We start from the raw sequence: 16,745 nt of genomic DNA, 5'->3' as shown, positions 1-16,745 counted from the left end.
TTCAATAAATATGAGTTATGTTAGTAATTTTAAAAAAAAATCATTATTACAATTACCATTAATTATCCCTTTATTCTCAATGTCTAGCACAAAGCACAGTATGCAGTAGGCACTCAGTCAATGAAATGGAACTGTGGTTAATACATTAACTGTGATTAATCCAGAACTCTGCTGTCCAGTACAATAGCCACCAGCTATACGTGGCTATTGAGCACTTAAAATGTGTCTAGTCCAAATTAAGATGCTCTGTAAGTATAAAATACATACCAGAGGTTGAAGACTTGGTATAGAAAACAGAAAGTAAAATATCTCATAAATAATATTTTATATTGATTACATGTTGAAATTATATTATTTTGTATCTTTTAGGTTAAGTAAAATATACTCTTAAAAATAATCTTGCCAGTTTATTTTCACTTTTTAAAATGAGATTGCAATAGAACTACCATATAATCCAACAATTCCACTTCTGGGTATTTACCCTAAGAAAACAAAAACATTAATTCAAAAAGATATGGGAGGGACTTCCCTGGTGGTCCAGTGGTTAAGAATCCGCCTTCCAATGCAGGGGATGCGGTTTCGATCCCTGGTCGGGGAGCTAAGAACCCACGTGCTGCGGGGCAACTAAGCCCGCACACCACAACTACAGAGCCCATACACCCTGGAGCCTGCGCACCATAGCTAGAGAGCCTGCGCACCGCAACGAAAGATCCCGCAGGCCGCAACTAAGCCCTGACACAGCCAAAAATAAAATAAATAAATATTAAAAAAAAAAAAGATATGGGAATTCCCTGGCGGTCCAGTGGTTAGGGCTCCACACTTTCACTACCGAGGGCTGGGGGTTCCATCCCTGGTTGGGGAACTATGTTCACGGCAGCATTATTTACAATGGCCAAGATATGGAAGCAGCTGAAGTGTCCATTGATAGATTAATGAATAAAGATGTGGAATATATATCTCTTCTGTCTCTGTGTCACATTGTGGTAATTCTTGCAATACTTCAAACTTTTTCATTATTATTATATTTGTTATGGTGATCTGTGATCAGTGATCTTTTGACATTATTGTAATTTTTTTTGTTTTGTTTTTTTTTTTTAATATTTATTTATTTATTTATTTATTTATGGCTGTGTTGGGTCTTCGTTTCTGTGCGAGGGCTTTCTCTAGTTGTGGCAAGCGGGGGCCACTCTTCATCGCGGTGCGCGGGCCTCTCACTATCGTGGCCTCTCTTGTTTCGGAGCACAGGCTCCAGATGCGCAGGCTCAGTAATTGTGGCTCACGGGCCTAGTTGCTCCGTGGCATGTGGGATCCTCCCAGACCAGGGCTCGAACCCATGTCCCCTGCATTGGCAGGCGGATTCTCAACCACTGCGCCACCAGGGAAGCCCTGTTTTGTATTTTTTAATTAAGGGATGTACATTGGTTTTTTTAGACATAATGTTGTTGCACATTTAATAGACTACAATATAGTGTAAACATAGCTTTTATATGCACTGGGAAACCAAAAAATTTGTGCCACTTGCTTTATTTCAACATTTCCTTTATTGCAGTGGTTTAGAACTGAACCTGAAATATCTCCAAGGTATGCCAATATTACTCAGCCATAAAAAAAGAATGAAATCTTGCCATTTGTGACAACATGGAAGGATCTAGAGGGTATTAGGCTAAGTGAAATGTCAGACAAGAAAGACAAATACGGTATGATTTCACTTATATGTGGAATCTAAAAAAACGAACAAACAAAGCAGAAACAGACTCACAGATACAGAGAACAAACTGGCATTTGCAGAGGGGAGGTAAGTGGGGGGGATGGGCAAAACAGGTGAAGGGGATTAAGAAGTACAAACTTCCGGTTATAAAATAAATTAGTCACGGGGATGTACTATACAGCATAAGGAGTATAGTCAATAATACTGTAATAATTTTGTATGGCGACAGATGGTTTTTAGTCATATCATGATGATCATTTCATAATGTATTTAAATGTCAAATCACTATGTTGTACACCTGAAACTAACATAATATTGCATGTCAATTATACTTCAATAAATGAATGTTTAAAAAAATAATAAGATGAGACTGCAAGGAAATTTAAAATTTCACATGTGATTTCCTTATATTTCTATTGGACAGCACAGATCTAGAAAGTTCTCAGCCTACCATTAGTGTAGCAAACCTTCATCCAACCTCATTTACTCTCAAATATTATATAAGCTTTAGGAGTATAGATAATTCGTTTAGAACAATGATTCGTTTAGAATCAAAAGTACATCCAGGTGGTTTGTAAAGGATTTTCTTTGCAGGGTTAACAAACTAATGTGTAAAAATATGTAGAAAGGGAACTAAAGCTTTGGGGGAATTTTCCAGGTTCGCTGTGATCCTGAGATTCAAGAATTACGTCAGTGGCAGAAGAAACTGCGTGAGGACAAGCACATCCGCCAGCGAGTCAAAATTTTCTGGGCCAAGCAAGAGCAGAAAGGTCAGTTGTTTGATTCACAGCCCTTGGTTTATTCAGGAAAAGCCTGAGTCTTACCCCAGGCTCAAGAAGGTAGCCCTCTGAGGTTTTATAAGGTCCCTATGTCTGCGCGGGACTCCATTGGGGGTAGGGGAGGTGGCAGCATGTTAAGATTCGGCTCTGGAATGACAATATAATTGACATGGCCATTCCCCTCACTCAGGGACACATTCAGTGTCATCCCATGTCTGCAGGTCTCTTTTATTAGCTGCAAGACAACAAAAATAACCCATCATTTTGGAGACACAGTGCCCATCAATGTGATGGGTAGTTTTTCTTCTAAGCTGTTGATTGTGTGTCTGAACTCAAGCGGTGTTTTATGCCATCCTCTCCCCTTTTCTGAGAAATTAAACACATACACACAATGAAGTATTAAGAATAACAGAACAAGCACCCATCACCTGTCATGTGCAAGTGTCACCATTTTGTCCTATTTGCTTCCCTTCTTTATTTTTTATTTTTTTTTTTTAATTTTATTTATTTATTTATTTATTTATTTATTTATTTTTGGCTGTGCTGGGTCTTCGGTTCGTGCGAGGGCTTTCTCTAGTTGCGGCAAGTGGGGGCCACTCTTCATCGCGGTGCGGGGACCGCTCTTCATCGCGGTGCGCGGGCCTTTCACTATCGCGGCCCCTCCCGTTGCGGGGCACAGGCTCCAGACGCGCAGGCTCAGCAGCTGTGGCTCACGGGCCCAGCTGCTCCATGGCATGTGGGATCTTCCCAGACCAGGGCTCGAACCCGTGTCTCCTGCATTAGCAGGCAGATTCTCAACCACTGCGCCACCAGGGAAGCCCCCCTTCTTTATTTTTAAACTTTAATTTACTACATATTCGTGGTAGGAAAATTAGAAAAACAAAAGCCAAAAGGGGGGTGAAAATCAGAAATCTCACCACTATTAAAATTTTGGTGCACATCCTGCTATACTTTTTCAGTACAAAAAGATGCAAATAAATATATATTCATATATTATTGAAAATGGGTTTTTACATTCTGTTACAAGTACATCTGTATATTCTGTTATATCATCTACCCTGTCACTGAACATACTCAGAACGTCATTCGGTCGGCACTAGAGAGTGGCATCATGACTTTTTTTTTTTGGCTGCATTGGGTCTTCGTTGCTGTGCACGGGCTTTCTCTAATTGTGGCAAGCGGGGGCTGCTCTTGATTGCGGTGCATGGGCTCTAGGCGCGCGGGCTTCAGTAATTGTGGCACATGGGCGTAGTAGTTGTGGCTTGCAGGCTCTAGAGCGCAGGCTCAGTGGTTGTGGCACACGGGCTTAGTTGCTCTGTGGCATGTGGGATCTTCCCGGACCAGGGCTCGAACCCGTGTGCTCTGCATTGGCAGGCGGATTCTTAACCACTGCACCACCAGGGAAGCCCCCTCATGTCGTTTAAAGGCTGCGTGGTGTGGATTTAGCATCACTTATTTAACCAACAACATGGGATGAGATTCATGATATATTAACAAGTGGAAAAAAGTTGCAGAACCATAAATTTTCATTCATATTAAAAATATATACAGGGAAACAGAGAGATGTCTAAACAGCCTGGAAGAATACCTTAATGGTAGTTACCTTTAGGAAGTAAGACTAGGGGGAATCTTGCACTGTTGGAATCTTTTAAATAAGTGCAGTACTTTACAATTATGAAAACCAATGGAAAAAAAATGATCATACCTACCTCGGCAGCCTACAGGCCATCATACTCTCACCATCGATGCTCTGACCTCCCCATCCTCCCCGACCCTGTCCCCCTTCACTAGGCTGCAGCTCCTCTGGTCTCTCGTGTTCTGCCATATGCCAATGCCTTCCTCACCTCTGGGACTCTGCACTTTCTATCCCTTTCCTGCCAAATCATCCTTTCCCAGCTCCTGTATGGCCATTTGTTCTCACCCTCCAAGCCTGGGGACATTACCGCCTCAGAGGGGCCTTCCCAAGTTGCCCTGCCTAAAGGGAGCAGGTACAATATTGAGCAATCTCAACATGGTGTAGTCTAAACAAAAGTTTCCTTTTTTGCCCAGAAACTGTCTTCAACCCTGTTCTCTCGAATCTCTTTCCAGTTCCTTCATGGCATATTGGTTGGATTTCATGTCTTTTAAGTATGTTCTGATTTCATGAAGTCCAGTCTACTTAAAAATCTCGATCTCAGATCCAATTTAATGCTTACCCACCCGCCTCTGCTCTGCCTCAGTGGGGTTGGGAGTGGGGGAAAGAATTGTCTGATCTTTCACACGTCCACCCTTTCCTCTTCAAAGCCGCTTGCTCCTTCGGTGGGTTTGGATGGGAGGGAGGGAGATCCAAGGGGCATCGTCTCTGCACTTCCTGTTGTGATCCTCTCTTGGCTGCTGCCGCTTCTCTGGCTGAGGCTGCGTGGCCACCCGTGTCCTGTGGGCAGGCATCCCCTTGCTGGCTCACTGACTCCTGTGTTTCATATGAGTTCTTCCTCAGGGGAGACAGCACGTGGCAGAACCCCCCGTGGGGATCCGACTCTGTCTCTCCCTTTTCCACCACCACCCGGACCCCACCTCGGCCAGCCCACTCCCAGCCTTTTGCTCCTGGGGTCTCCTTGCCCAGTGGCCAGCCCTCTCGGGTGGGGCAATGGAAAGATAGTTCAAGTTACCTCCCAGCGTCCACTTGACGCAGAGGAAACCAGTGGTGGACACGCAGACTTCTCCACTGCCCCACCCCAGCGTGTCTCCCCAGTTCACACTGAATCTGCTCTAACAGGCACAGTAGAATGAAGTGTAATGTAAATCTGCCCTTAAAGGAGATGACCAACCAGATAATGAAGCACCCCCATTCTTTCTGAGTTGTTCTCTTGGCTCTTCCCTCCCTTGTCTTAGGGCTTGGGTGGTGGAAGCACCCACTCTCGTCTAAGAGAAGAGAGATAAGCAAGCACTCTCCTTTAGGACAGATTCTCAATCTTTTTGGACTGTGAGCCAGTAAGAAATAGTTTTATGTCACAATTTAGTACATATGAATATACCGATGGTTTCATATATACATAGCTAAAACAAAAGTTTTATGAAAAAATAACCTTATTATATGTAATACCCTTTGGTATTTTCTAGTCTATTGAGTTTTTAATTTTCTTAATGCTGGACATGACTCAGTAACTTTATTTCATGGCCCACTAATGTGTCTTGACCCATGGTTTGAAACATACTGCATTGATTCACTACTCCACAGCTCCTACAGTTTCTTCTCCCCCTTTCCTCCCTGTAGTCATCGGCTTAAGTAATGGTTAGGCCCCTTCTTCATAAACAATTGTTCTCAATATTGGCTGCATATTTGAATCACCTCAGGAGCTTTCTAAAAATACTAATGCTATTGACTGAAAACCCTAGAAGCAATGAGCATTCCTAGTGCCCAGATCTTGGTTTCTAAGTACCCCTCATTCTAAATGGAATTAGGTTGTGTTTTTTTGTTTTCTTGTTTTCTTTTTTTTGAGAAATGGTCAATTCCAGGGCTGGGGCAAGGAAAGTAGAAGAGCTTAGAATGTCTTTTGCCAGAAAATAAAGAAGGCTCAAAAAATTGATGGGAACATGGGAAAAGAATACAGGTTCCAGCTTGAAGGGAGTCTCTCTCACTGGGCAAATCTGGGACAATTTAAGCATCAAAATTAACATCAAAATTTAAGCATGAAAATCAACAGTGACTGTAATGAACTCATTGACTAAAAAAAAAAAAAAAATCCAAATGTCCATATGGATACCAAATAAAGAAACAAATAAACAAATAAATGTGAGAGAAGAGGAAGCTTTTCTCCCACACTAGAATGCCAACTAATACATTTAGCAGGTATAATGAAATTTAAAAGTCACCATTTTGTAACCATATTAGTGAATTAATTGGCTCAGGCAACAGTCATCAATAGATGCTAAACCACTGCGTGAACGTTTGATGAGGAGCTTGATATTCATAATCTGGAAATATCTCTTCACAAGGCAGAGTCTTTAACACAGAGGGGAAAATAGTAACTTTGCATGAGAGAAGCCTGGCAGAGCCGCCTTAACCAAGTGTTGGAGATTAATGTCACCAATAACGGGACAAACTGACATCACATGCCTTCTGGTATGATGTACTGAGGAAGACACACATCACAGACGCTTATGCACAACTCCTGTAAAAAATGCACAACTTGAATCTAATCATGAGGAAACATCAGATCCACCCAAATTGAGGAAGCACTCCAAAATAACTGATTTGGACTCTTCAAAAATGCCAATGCCCAAGAAAGCCAAAAAGATTAAAGGAGACCAAAGAGATGTGACAGCTGAATGATGTGCATGACCTTAGATTGAATCTCGGATGGAGAAAAATGTTATAAAAGACATTATTGAGACAGTTAGCAAACTTTGAGTATGGGCTTTATATTAGACAGTGGTATGTCGCACTATTAAGTTTCCTGATTTTGATCAATGTTCTTGGGCTATATCAGAAACCTCCTCATTCTTAAGATGCATGTTGAAGGTGTTAGGGATCAAGGGATATGATAATGCAGCTTAATCCCCAACGATTCAGAAAAATACAATTTGTAAAACACATGCACGCATATGTATACACACAGAGAGAAAGTGATCAAGTATAAACAATGGCGCATCGGAGAGTTCTTTGGGTGATTATTGCAACTTTTCTATAAATTCAAAATTACAAGATAAAAAAATACCAGTGCCTCATCTCCAGAAATTCCAACTTGGTGGGGATGGGCCCTGGGCATCCATGTTAATGTTAAGTTTCCCCAGTTCTAATGGTCAGCCAGAGTTGCGACCCTAAGGAGGTGCTAGATCCCCAGTGGTTTGTGTTCTCTTTAAAATGTAGAGTCCTCTAGGCCCGAATGTCCTACTGATGCATGATCGTACTTCCGTTATTTGCTGACTTCGCAGTTACATGCCTTCCTCACTAAAGTGTAAGCTCCATGAGGAGGAAGGCCTCATCCTCATGCAGTGGCTGGCACAAAGTGAGCACCAAATAAATTTTGGTTGAATGAATAAACGAGGGAATGAATGAATGGATGGAGTTCTGAGGCTTGTATGAGTCCACATACAGACAGAGCCTGGGACAGAGCAGGGGATCATCAAATTGGCGGTCTTGGTGTCCCTTGTTAAGAAGCAGTTTGAGCTGTAACTGTTTGGCAGGCTTGTCTGTGCACAACTGCCGGTTCATTTCACTTAAAATTGGAAGACAATCAGGGCTGTAATCAGTTTAAAGGTCAGGAAAAGTGCAGCATGCCTATTTATTTCTGTTGTTACTTTTTTTTTTTGAGTTGATTTGCCGTTGGTTCGCTGATTGGTTTGGCTTGCTATGTAGCAGGGAGCGCAGGCTGGATTTAACTCTGTGATCCAGCTAGCAGTGGAGGGCAGAGTGAAAGAGGTCCCACCTCGGCCACCTGCTGCCCACGTCCCTTGCTGCCTTTCCACATTCTGAGGGTTCCAGAAGGAACAGTGCTTTCCAAAAAAGATGAGGTTTTCAGTAAATGCCCCAATGTGAACTCAGGGGTAAATTTCCCATTTATGATGAGACTGAAATGGTCCTCAGGAAAAAAGTCAGTTCTAAACACCATCCCCAGATCTGTGGTCAGTTTGGAAAGAAGTCAATACAGCACCGTTGGTATAGGACTGGGTTTTGGAGTTGGCCAGAGTTGCCCTTGGAATCCTTTTACTTTTATCTGTGTGACCCTGATCTAGTTAACTTCATTGAGCCTTAGTATTCCCATGTGCAAAATGGGAATAGTAATAGTCCTGTCTCATACAGTTGTTAAAGGATTGCAGGAGATGATCTTTGGAATAAGTCCTGGCACATAGTTCCCATACGTGTTGGTTATTGTCATTATTAAAATATCTCTGTGCTTCAAGCAATTTTGTATTGATTTCCTCCACTAGACTCTAAATTCCATGGGGTTCCATGTGGGGACTGTGTGTCTTATTCATCATGATATCCCCACACCTAGCACAGAGCCTGGTACAGAGCAGGCGGTCTGTACATATTTGGTGGATGCAGCTCTGGGTTTCATTTTGTAGATGAATAAGTTAGGCCCAGGAAGGTCAAGGGCTTGCCAAGGTCACACAGCTGAGGAGGGCCTAGGGCTGGGGCGCAGGCACGCCCTTTCTCTGTCCCGTGTTCTGACACATACGGGAGGAGAGTTGCAGAGAGACAAGACACTCTTTTGGGTTCTACCATCAGACCCAAACCTCTCAGGGATCCTCCTGAACATGACATACGGCTTGTCCAATTTCTTATGACCTATGGTTTCTTGCTGTTGGTGTTTGCATTGGCTGAAGCCCTCGGGTAGGGGCTGAATTGCCAGAAGCAGGGTACAACGTGCTGCCCATCAAGTGAAGTAGAACTTTTTGTCCCCTTCAGGGGTCACCAAGCTGAATCATTTTGTTAAGTTCATGCATGGAGTTACTTCCTGTTTTAAACCTTATGAATCTGGGTAGTGTAGCGGTTTCAAAAATCAATCCCCCCCAGCCAAGGTGACACTGTAATTAGACCCCAAAGAGCTCTGATGAAGCAATTTGAAAATGAATGTTAAACACATGTAGTTCTCCTTTAGATTTGCGGTAAAGAAAAAAAGTGGAGTGATTGCAAATGAAAATGGGTTTTCACCTTCATGTAAGAAAACTGCAAACTCATCCATGTACAAATCCAGCAAACAAACATAATATAATTGTTTAGTGGATGCCATTTTATCCATATCGTGCTCTGGTATTTATAGTATGAATGAATTTTGCCAAGTTCATTCCTTGGAGCAACCTTGGTGCAGACAGGAGGTCTGAGGGAGAGGAGCGTCAGCTGTCAGGGTAGAACCATGGTCATTTATAGCCTGTGTCATGTTACACTGAGTCAGAGGCCGTCCTGAACAGGATTTTCCTCTAGGACAGAAACAGTGTGAAGTTATCCTGAAGTCTCTATCCATCGGGACAGTTGCAGGAATTATTTTTAAAAACATGTGTGACAAGAATTACAGTTAATATAATCCAAAAGAAGATGCCAAAGTCATTTTTGAGATGTGGTCAAAAATCCTGTCTTGATTAATAGCATATTTTTAGCTTCATATAATTGGTAATTGTTTTCAAATGTGCTTTGTAACTGAATATTCATATTTTATTTGGAAATCTAGTATGAGTAAGGAGAAAGAAAACATAGAAACTGTTCCCATAACATCAGATTACATTTATTATATATGCTACATCAGATTACATATATATACATACATATATATATATATAGAACATCAGATTGCAATTTTCAAATGTGTGTGTGTATATTGTATATTTGTGTAAATACTCTTTGAATGACTTTATCACTTCTTGATATTTTAAAGAAAAGGGTGGGGGAGGCTGACCTGTCAAAGGAAATAGATTGTTTACTTTTGTTTGCTCACCTGTTTGTTCCCTACCTCAGTCCAAGAGTAGTTTGTAGTTGCTTACAGAAACACATATAATATAACATTTTTAGGTAAATGTGGTAATTGGATTAAGGAAAAATTAAGAGTAGAGAAAAAATAAAGCCATTGAATGCAGTAAGCAAAATACTTACTCCAAGGCCTATACTTGCTAGAGATTTCTTAGGGACAAAGTAAAGAGGGAAATAAGGCCTGTTGCATAATTCATAGTGTCCATAAGAAAAAAGACAGTCCGGTTGTTCAGGAAATACTGGGCCCTTCCCTAATACATTGTGCAATGTGAATAATAACCTCAAAAATGTTCCTACAATAAATAGAAATGTGGCTCTGAGCTTCCTAGAAACCATAGCAATGAAGGAAATAGGATCATTACATTGTTTATTGCCTTCAAATTTCAAAAAGTTTCTTGGAAGCACTCATTCCTGGAGCTGATTTTTCTCTCGTAAAGAAGACACTATAACGTAGTGAACATCAATATTCCTTTCCCTTAATGAATTTCTTAGAAGGGCATTTGCTTCTGGAGGGAAAAGATAAAAGCCTGGGGTGGGGGTGGGAGAGAAACCAGAGAAATTTCTTTCCTTGATTTTAAATCTAGTATTTTAAGTTTAGATTGTAATGACAAATCTTACCTATTAGGATTGGGTTTTAAGGATATTCTTAAAATAAGCACCTTATCTTGGCCATACCACCTGCTTGTGACCTTAGGATGCCCCTGGAACTTAGCTCGTAGAGCAGAGAAGCCTGTCTGGAGCTCAGGAGTAGACATGAGTTAGCGAGCATGTACCGCGTGCCAGGCCCTGTGTTTCCATGTAACCCTCATACCTGCTCTCCCAGAGAGGAGATATTCTCTCCATTGTACAGATGAGGAAACTGGAGCTGGGAGGTTACTTGACTCACACAGGTCACACAGCCAGGAAGGCCAGAGACCAGGGATTTGAACCCAGGTCTGCCTGATGCCAGGGAACCTCTGGTCATCTCCTGCCATGGTGTCCAGTTACCTTAAGCTGTGGGTCCAATAAGGCTCGTTGACCCCCTGCAAAGCTTCCCATCCGGGTACCAGGAGCCCCAGGCTGGACAGTGGGCAGCGTCTGGCTGTGCCTCCTACCCTGCACACTAGCCGAAATGACCACAGGCCACTGGAATAAGGGAGGTGTGAGGGTAGGAGAGGCTGAGTCCTCAATCCGAAGGCTGCAGGATCTATAACCATGTTTCTGGGAGACATTTCCATCAGAGCAGGAAGCCAGGGGCGAGTGGATAAGGGTGAGGATGTTTTTCTCTCCCTCCTTCCAAACTCCCTGCCCATCTACAGATGAGGAGCAGCGAAGGGCTTGGCCCCAAAAGAGGGTGCCCAGGTGCAGAGAACACTCTAGCCTGCGGCTCAGGAGGTGGGTTCTGGCATTAAGTGTGACCCTTTGTGACTAACAAACATAATCTATCCTATAACCAAAAAGGGCAAATTTTCAGTAACATTTTCCAGAGACAACCACTGTTTAGTATGTCAGCTCATAGAGTTTCTTCATCTGCCTATTAATACATAAGTATATATACACACACATATATTTATAAACATGAACCATATTATATATAGTATACTGTAACTTGCTTTTCTCTTCACTTGGCAATATATCACTGACATCTCTTCATGCCACATATACAGAGGTCTATCTCATTATTTTTTGTGGTTCCATAAAAATGATAGATCTGTATCATACTTTTTAAAAACAAATCCCAGTGAATGGATATTTGGCTTGTATTACGAATAATGCGTCCATAGACATTCTGTAGGTATATTCTTGCTTACTTATAAAAGTATTCCTGTAGGATAAATTCCTAGAAGTGGAATTGCTGGGTCAAAGGATATAAATATATTAAGTTTAGAAAGTGATCACCATACTGTCATCCAAAAACATTGCACCAATTTATAATTAATGCCACCAAGTCACTTTGGAACTTTTGATGGGTGATGTAATCTTTGTGCTTCATTTTCCCTACTTGTAAAATGAGAATGATTATGCCTCAGGAATAATTCTAAATGAGGTCATTGCTTTGATATTATCATGGCTCTTTAAGAAGAAATATACTATCTGGAAATGTAAGGTGTCATTTTCATTTTAACTTTTTCTCTCATATCTCCCCAAACTTTAGTTCCTTCTCCATTTTAACCTGCAGAAGAAATAAAAATTTGCTTAAAAGAAATCTAGTGACTTCATGCCTTGATATTACTTTCATCAGTTCTATTTTTAAGACTCACCAGTGGGTGGGGATGTTAGGATGACATCAACTTTCATACATATCTTTTTTTTTTTTTTTTTTTAATTTATTTATTTGTGGCTGCACTGGGCCTTTGTTGCTGTGTGCGGGCTTTCTCTAGTTGTAGTGAGCTGGGTCTACTCTTCGTTGCCGTGCGTGGGCTTCTCATTGTGGTGGCTTCTCCTTGCAGAGCACAGGCTCTAGGCGCGCGGGCTTCAGTAGTTGTGGCTCGCGGGCTTCAGTAGTTGTGGCACGCGGGCTCTAGAGCGCAGGCTCAGTAGTTGTGGCGCACGGGCTTAGTTGCTCCGCGGCATGTGGGATCTTCCCAGACCAGGGCTCGAACCCGTGTTCCCTGCATTGGCAGGCGGATTCTTAACCACTGCGCCACCAGGGAAGTCCCATACATATCTTTCCATTTAAAAGTTGCAAAAGTGCACAACTAGGATGTGCCTTCTGTTGAAATGCTCGAAGATCCCCTACTATTCTACCGAAATGAAAAGTAAAATAAAAAATGATTTCCTCTATGAAATGGTCTGCCCCCAAAGTTCAAATCCCCAATTTAAGATTATGTAAATGGATGCTTCCAACCATTAGTTTCATTCCATCATCTGACTGTTCAGCATTCTTCTTTGCCATTATATAGACGAAGAACGCTTTTGTAGGATTTAGATAAATCCACAGATGCCTGGAAGGCTCAAGGCACCAGATTGGATTAAGTTTCCCATTTATCAGCTGTATAACCTTGTGGTGGTTGCTTAATCTCTCTGTGACTCAGTTTGCATGGCAATAAGATGGAAACACTAATGTTAGTAACCACCCCATAGGGTTTTTGTAAGGATTAAATGAACCGGAATAGTGTCTGGCTGAAAAAACAAAGTGATCACTAAATGGTAACTATTATTAGTAATGTAAATGCTCAACATATGGCTAATATACATTGTTATTAAGAATATGGGGGGCTTCGCTGGTGGCTCAGTGGTTAAGAATCTACCTGCCAATGCAGGGGACATGGGTTCAAGCCCTGGTCCGGGAAGCTCCCACATGCCGCAGAGCAGTTAAGCCCGTGCGCCACAACTACTGAGCCTGCGCTCTACAGCCCACAAGCCACGACTACTGAGCCTGTGTGCCACAAGTACTGAAGCCTGCGCTCCTAGAGCCGGTGCCCCACAGCAAGAGAAGCCACAGCAATGAGAAGCCCCCCGCACCCCAAGGAAGAGTAGCCCCCGCTCGCAGCAACTAGAGAAAGCCCACGCGCAGCAACGAAGACCCAATGCAGCCAAAAATAAATAAAATAAATAAATACGGGCTCTGGGGTCTGAATGAACCGAGTCCTGCCTCCTACCATCAGTGGTCAGGGCAAGGCACTCATCCTCCTGAAGCCATTTTCTCCTCTGTTATGTGGGGACAGTTAGGGCCCATCAGAGAGGGCTCCTGTGAGGATTAAATAATATTAAATACCATGTATTCTATTAAATAGATCCCTGGCACAAAGTGAATGATCAGTAACTGGTGGCTGATTTTAGTAATATTTTTTAAACTGTCAAGAAAAACAGGGGCTTCCATGGTGGCGCAGTGGTTGAGAATCTGCCTGCCAATGCAGGGGACACGGGTTCGAGCTCTGGTCTGGGAAGATCCCACACGCCACGGAGCAACCAGGCCCGTGACCCACAACTACTGAGCCTGCGCGTCTGGAGCCTGTGCTCCGCAACAAGAGAGGCCACGATAGTGAGAGGCCCGCGCAACGCGATGAAGAGTGGCCCCCGCTTGCCGCAACTAGAGAAAGCCCTCGCACAGAAACGAAGACCCAACACAGCCAAAAATAAATAAATAAATAAATGGGGGGGAAAAAAAAAAAGAACAACAAAAACAAAAACAAAATGTATGCCAGGTGATTTACCTGCAGCAGTGGTTCTCACTCCTGGCTGCAGATTAGAATCCCCTGGGGGAAATTTACAAGGATGTGTCAGGCCAGAGGCCAGAGAAAGTGACTACATGTGTTTATTCTTAGTAGTGGATTTGTTGTAACCACATCAGCAAAGTCCTGATACTATGGATTAGCTGCAAGATTCCAGTAATAGCTTTGGATTCAAAATCTTCCTTTGCAAGGGTTCTTCTCATTATGCAGTATCATCTGGATTAAAATTCAGGGGATCTGAGTTCCTGGCCCAACTCTGCAATTCACCAGCTAGATGGGCCTTGCTGTCTTCTTTGAAAAGTGGAAGAAGTGAGCCAGGAAATCTATAAAACAGGACATCTGATAGGTGTTTGCTGTAGAATCTCCTGCCTCCTGGGCAAAGAGGCCTATTGTTGGGCAAATCCAAACCTTGGAAAACTATTGCTCTTGTCTTGGTGGTGGTTGTTGGATTTGGGAGTTTGGTCTCAAGATCAAAGGCAAAAACAATAGATGGGGAACATTCTGCGCTTTGCTGGAGAGAGTGGGGTGAGATAGTGAGAGCCAGAGAGTAACTGGGGAGGGGAGAAGAGGGAAGGGTAGCCTGGGTATTTGGCACTTTAGGAGAATTTGTGGGGGATGAGTAGGGATGTTTAAAGGCAGTTTCTCTTTGGTCATATATTTGAGGAGTGGGAAGCATATTTTCTAGATTGAGGGCTTTCCCATCACCACACCTGGGTCTGTCACACCCAGGGGTGACTTTCTGGATGAAAATGGAGCTTACAGAGGAAGGGTGATGGGAAATCTCCCCTGCCATGGTGTCCAGCCTGCAGGACAGCATTACCTCTATCCTTAGCTGCCACACCTGGGTGTCTGCAAAGATCCACGGTCCTTATGAAAGCCTCATGAGTGCCTACAACATACCTTAAATATATTATTATATTTTTAATCTTCACAAAAATGGAATGAGCATAAACTATTATCACCCCTATCTTTCAGGGGAGGAAACTGTCTCAGGGGAGGAAACTGTCTCATGAGTGCCTACCACATACCTTAAATATATTATTATATTTTTAATCTTCACAACAAATGGAATGAGCATGAACTATTATCACCCCTATCTTTCAGGGGAGGAAACTGTCTCAGAGGTTAAGTCACTTGGTTTTGGTCAACAGCTGCTAAAGAGCAGAGCTGAGGACATTTACAACTTTCCACAACATCATACTGCCTTGCTGTTCTCACACCCTTCCTTTCCACCAGTCCATGAATGGGTAGGCTGTGGGAGAGGTCTGCAATCCATGCTCTCAAAAGTGCAACAGAAGTTCAATGCAGAAACGAAGGCCACACCATAAAAAGCAATGAAGGACTGATACATGTTTGAACGTGGACGAACCTTGAAAACTGAAAAACTTGAAAGCTTGCTAAGTGCAAGAAGACAGACACAAAAGACCACATATTATATGATTCCATTTATGTGAAATGTGCCGAATAGGAAAGTCTATAGAGATAGAAAGTAGATTAGTGCTTGCCTAGGGCCAGGAGGCTGAGGGAATGGTGGTGATAGCTGAAAGGTATGGGGATTCTTTGGGCGATAATGAAGATGTTGTAAAATTGATCGTGGTGATGGTTGCACCTGTCTGTGAATATACTAAAAACCATTGAATTGCGTACTTTAAATGAGTGAATTGTATGGTATGTGAATTATATTTTCATAAATCTGTTACATAAAATACAAATGAAGGCACAGACTCCCTCACATCCATAAAGATGGATACTATCAAAAAATAGACAATAACAAGTATTGATGAGGATGTGGAAGAATTGGACCCATTATGCATTGTTAGTGGGAATGTAAAATGATGCAGATAAAGCGGTTCCTTAATAAATTTTTAATTGGAATTACCATATGATCCAGCAGTTCCACTTTGGGGTAAATACAAGAAAGAGAGCAGAGACTCAATGAGATATTTGTATACATATGTTAATGGTAGCATTATTCACGGCAGCCAAAAGGTAGAAGTAACCCAGGTGTCCATCAATGGATGAATAGATAAGAAATATGTGGTATGTCCATACAATAGAATATTATTCAGCCTTAAGAAGGAAGTTCTGACACATGCCGTAATGTGGATGAACCTTGAGGACATTATGCTAAGTGAAATAAGCCAGTCACAAAAAGGCAAATACTGTATGATTCCACTTAAATGAGATACTTAGAATAGTAATACTCATAGACACAGAAAGTAGGATGGTGGTTGCCACGGGCTGGGAGGAGGGGAGAATGGGGAGTTCTTGTTTAATGGGTACAGAGTTTCTGTTTTGCAAGATGAAAAGAGTTCTAGAGATGGATGGTGCTGATGGTTGCACAATATGAATGTACTTAATACCACTGAATTGTGCACTTTAAAATGGTTAAGATGGTAAATTTTATGTTATGTGTATTTTACCACAATAAAAAAAATTAGGAGGAAAAACAGTGAAGGCACAGACCCCAAATTACCTCATGGATCGCTCCCTTACCTCCATCAGGCTCTGCTTAATGTCATCTTCTCAGTGTGCCCTCCCTGACCCCCCGACCCCCATCCCTCTGCCCTGCTTGTCCCCAACTAACATGTTCTCTACAGGGTGATTCAAAAAGAACTGACTGCTTCCAAAATTTTATTACAACCTGCATGGGCACA

At 42.3% G+C, this 16,745-nt stretch overlaps 1 protein-coding gene across 3 annotated transcripts in view; it reads left to right on the top strand.

Moving 5' to 3' along the window:
- IQCK (IQ motif containing K) overlaps positions 1 to 16,745 on the top strand; it is a 137,379-nt gene that overhangs the window by 102,180 nt on the left and 18,454 nt on the right. For all 3 annotated transcript variants that reach the window (XM_007188434.3, XM_057528806.1, XM_057528805.1), the window contains one exon: positions 2,367 to 2,478. In XM_007188434.3, coding sequence (XP_007188496.2) covers positions 2,367 to 2,478 — 112 coding nt within the window. The remainder of the gene's footprint in view (positions 1 to 2,366; positions 2,479 to 16,745) is intronic.

This window comes from Balaenoptera acutorostrata, chromosome 15 (genome assembly GCF_949987535.1).
Source record: "Balaenoptera acutorostrata chromosome 15, mBalAcu1.1, whole genome shotgun sequence".
In the NCBI taxonomy this organism is placed as follows: domain Eukaryota; kingdom Metazoa; phylum Chordata; class Mammalia; order Artiodactyla; family Balaenopteridae; genus Balaenoptera; species Balaenoptera acutorostrata.
This window is presented reverse-complemented; position numbering and strand designations above follow the sequence as displayed.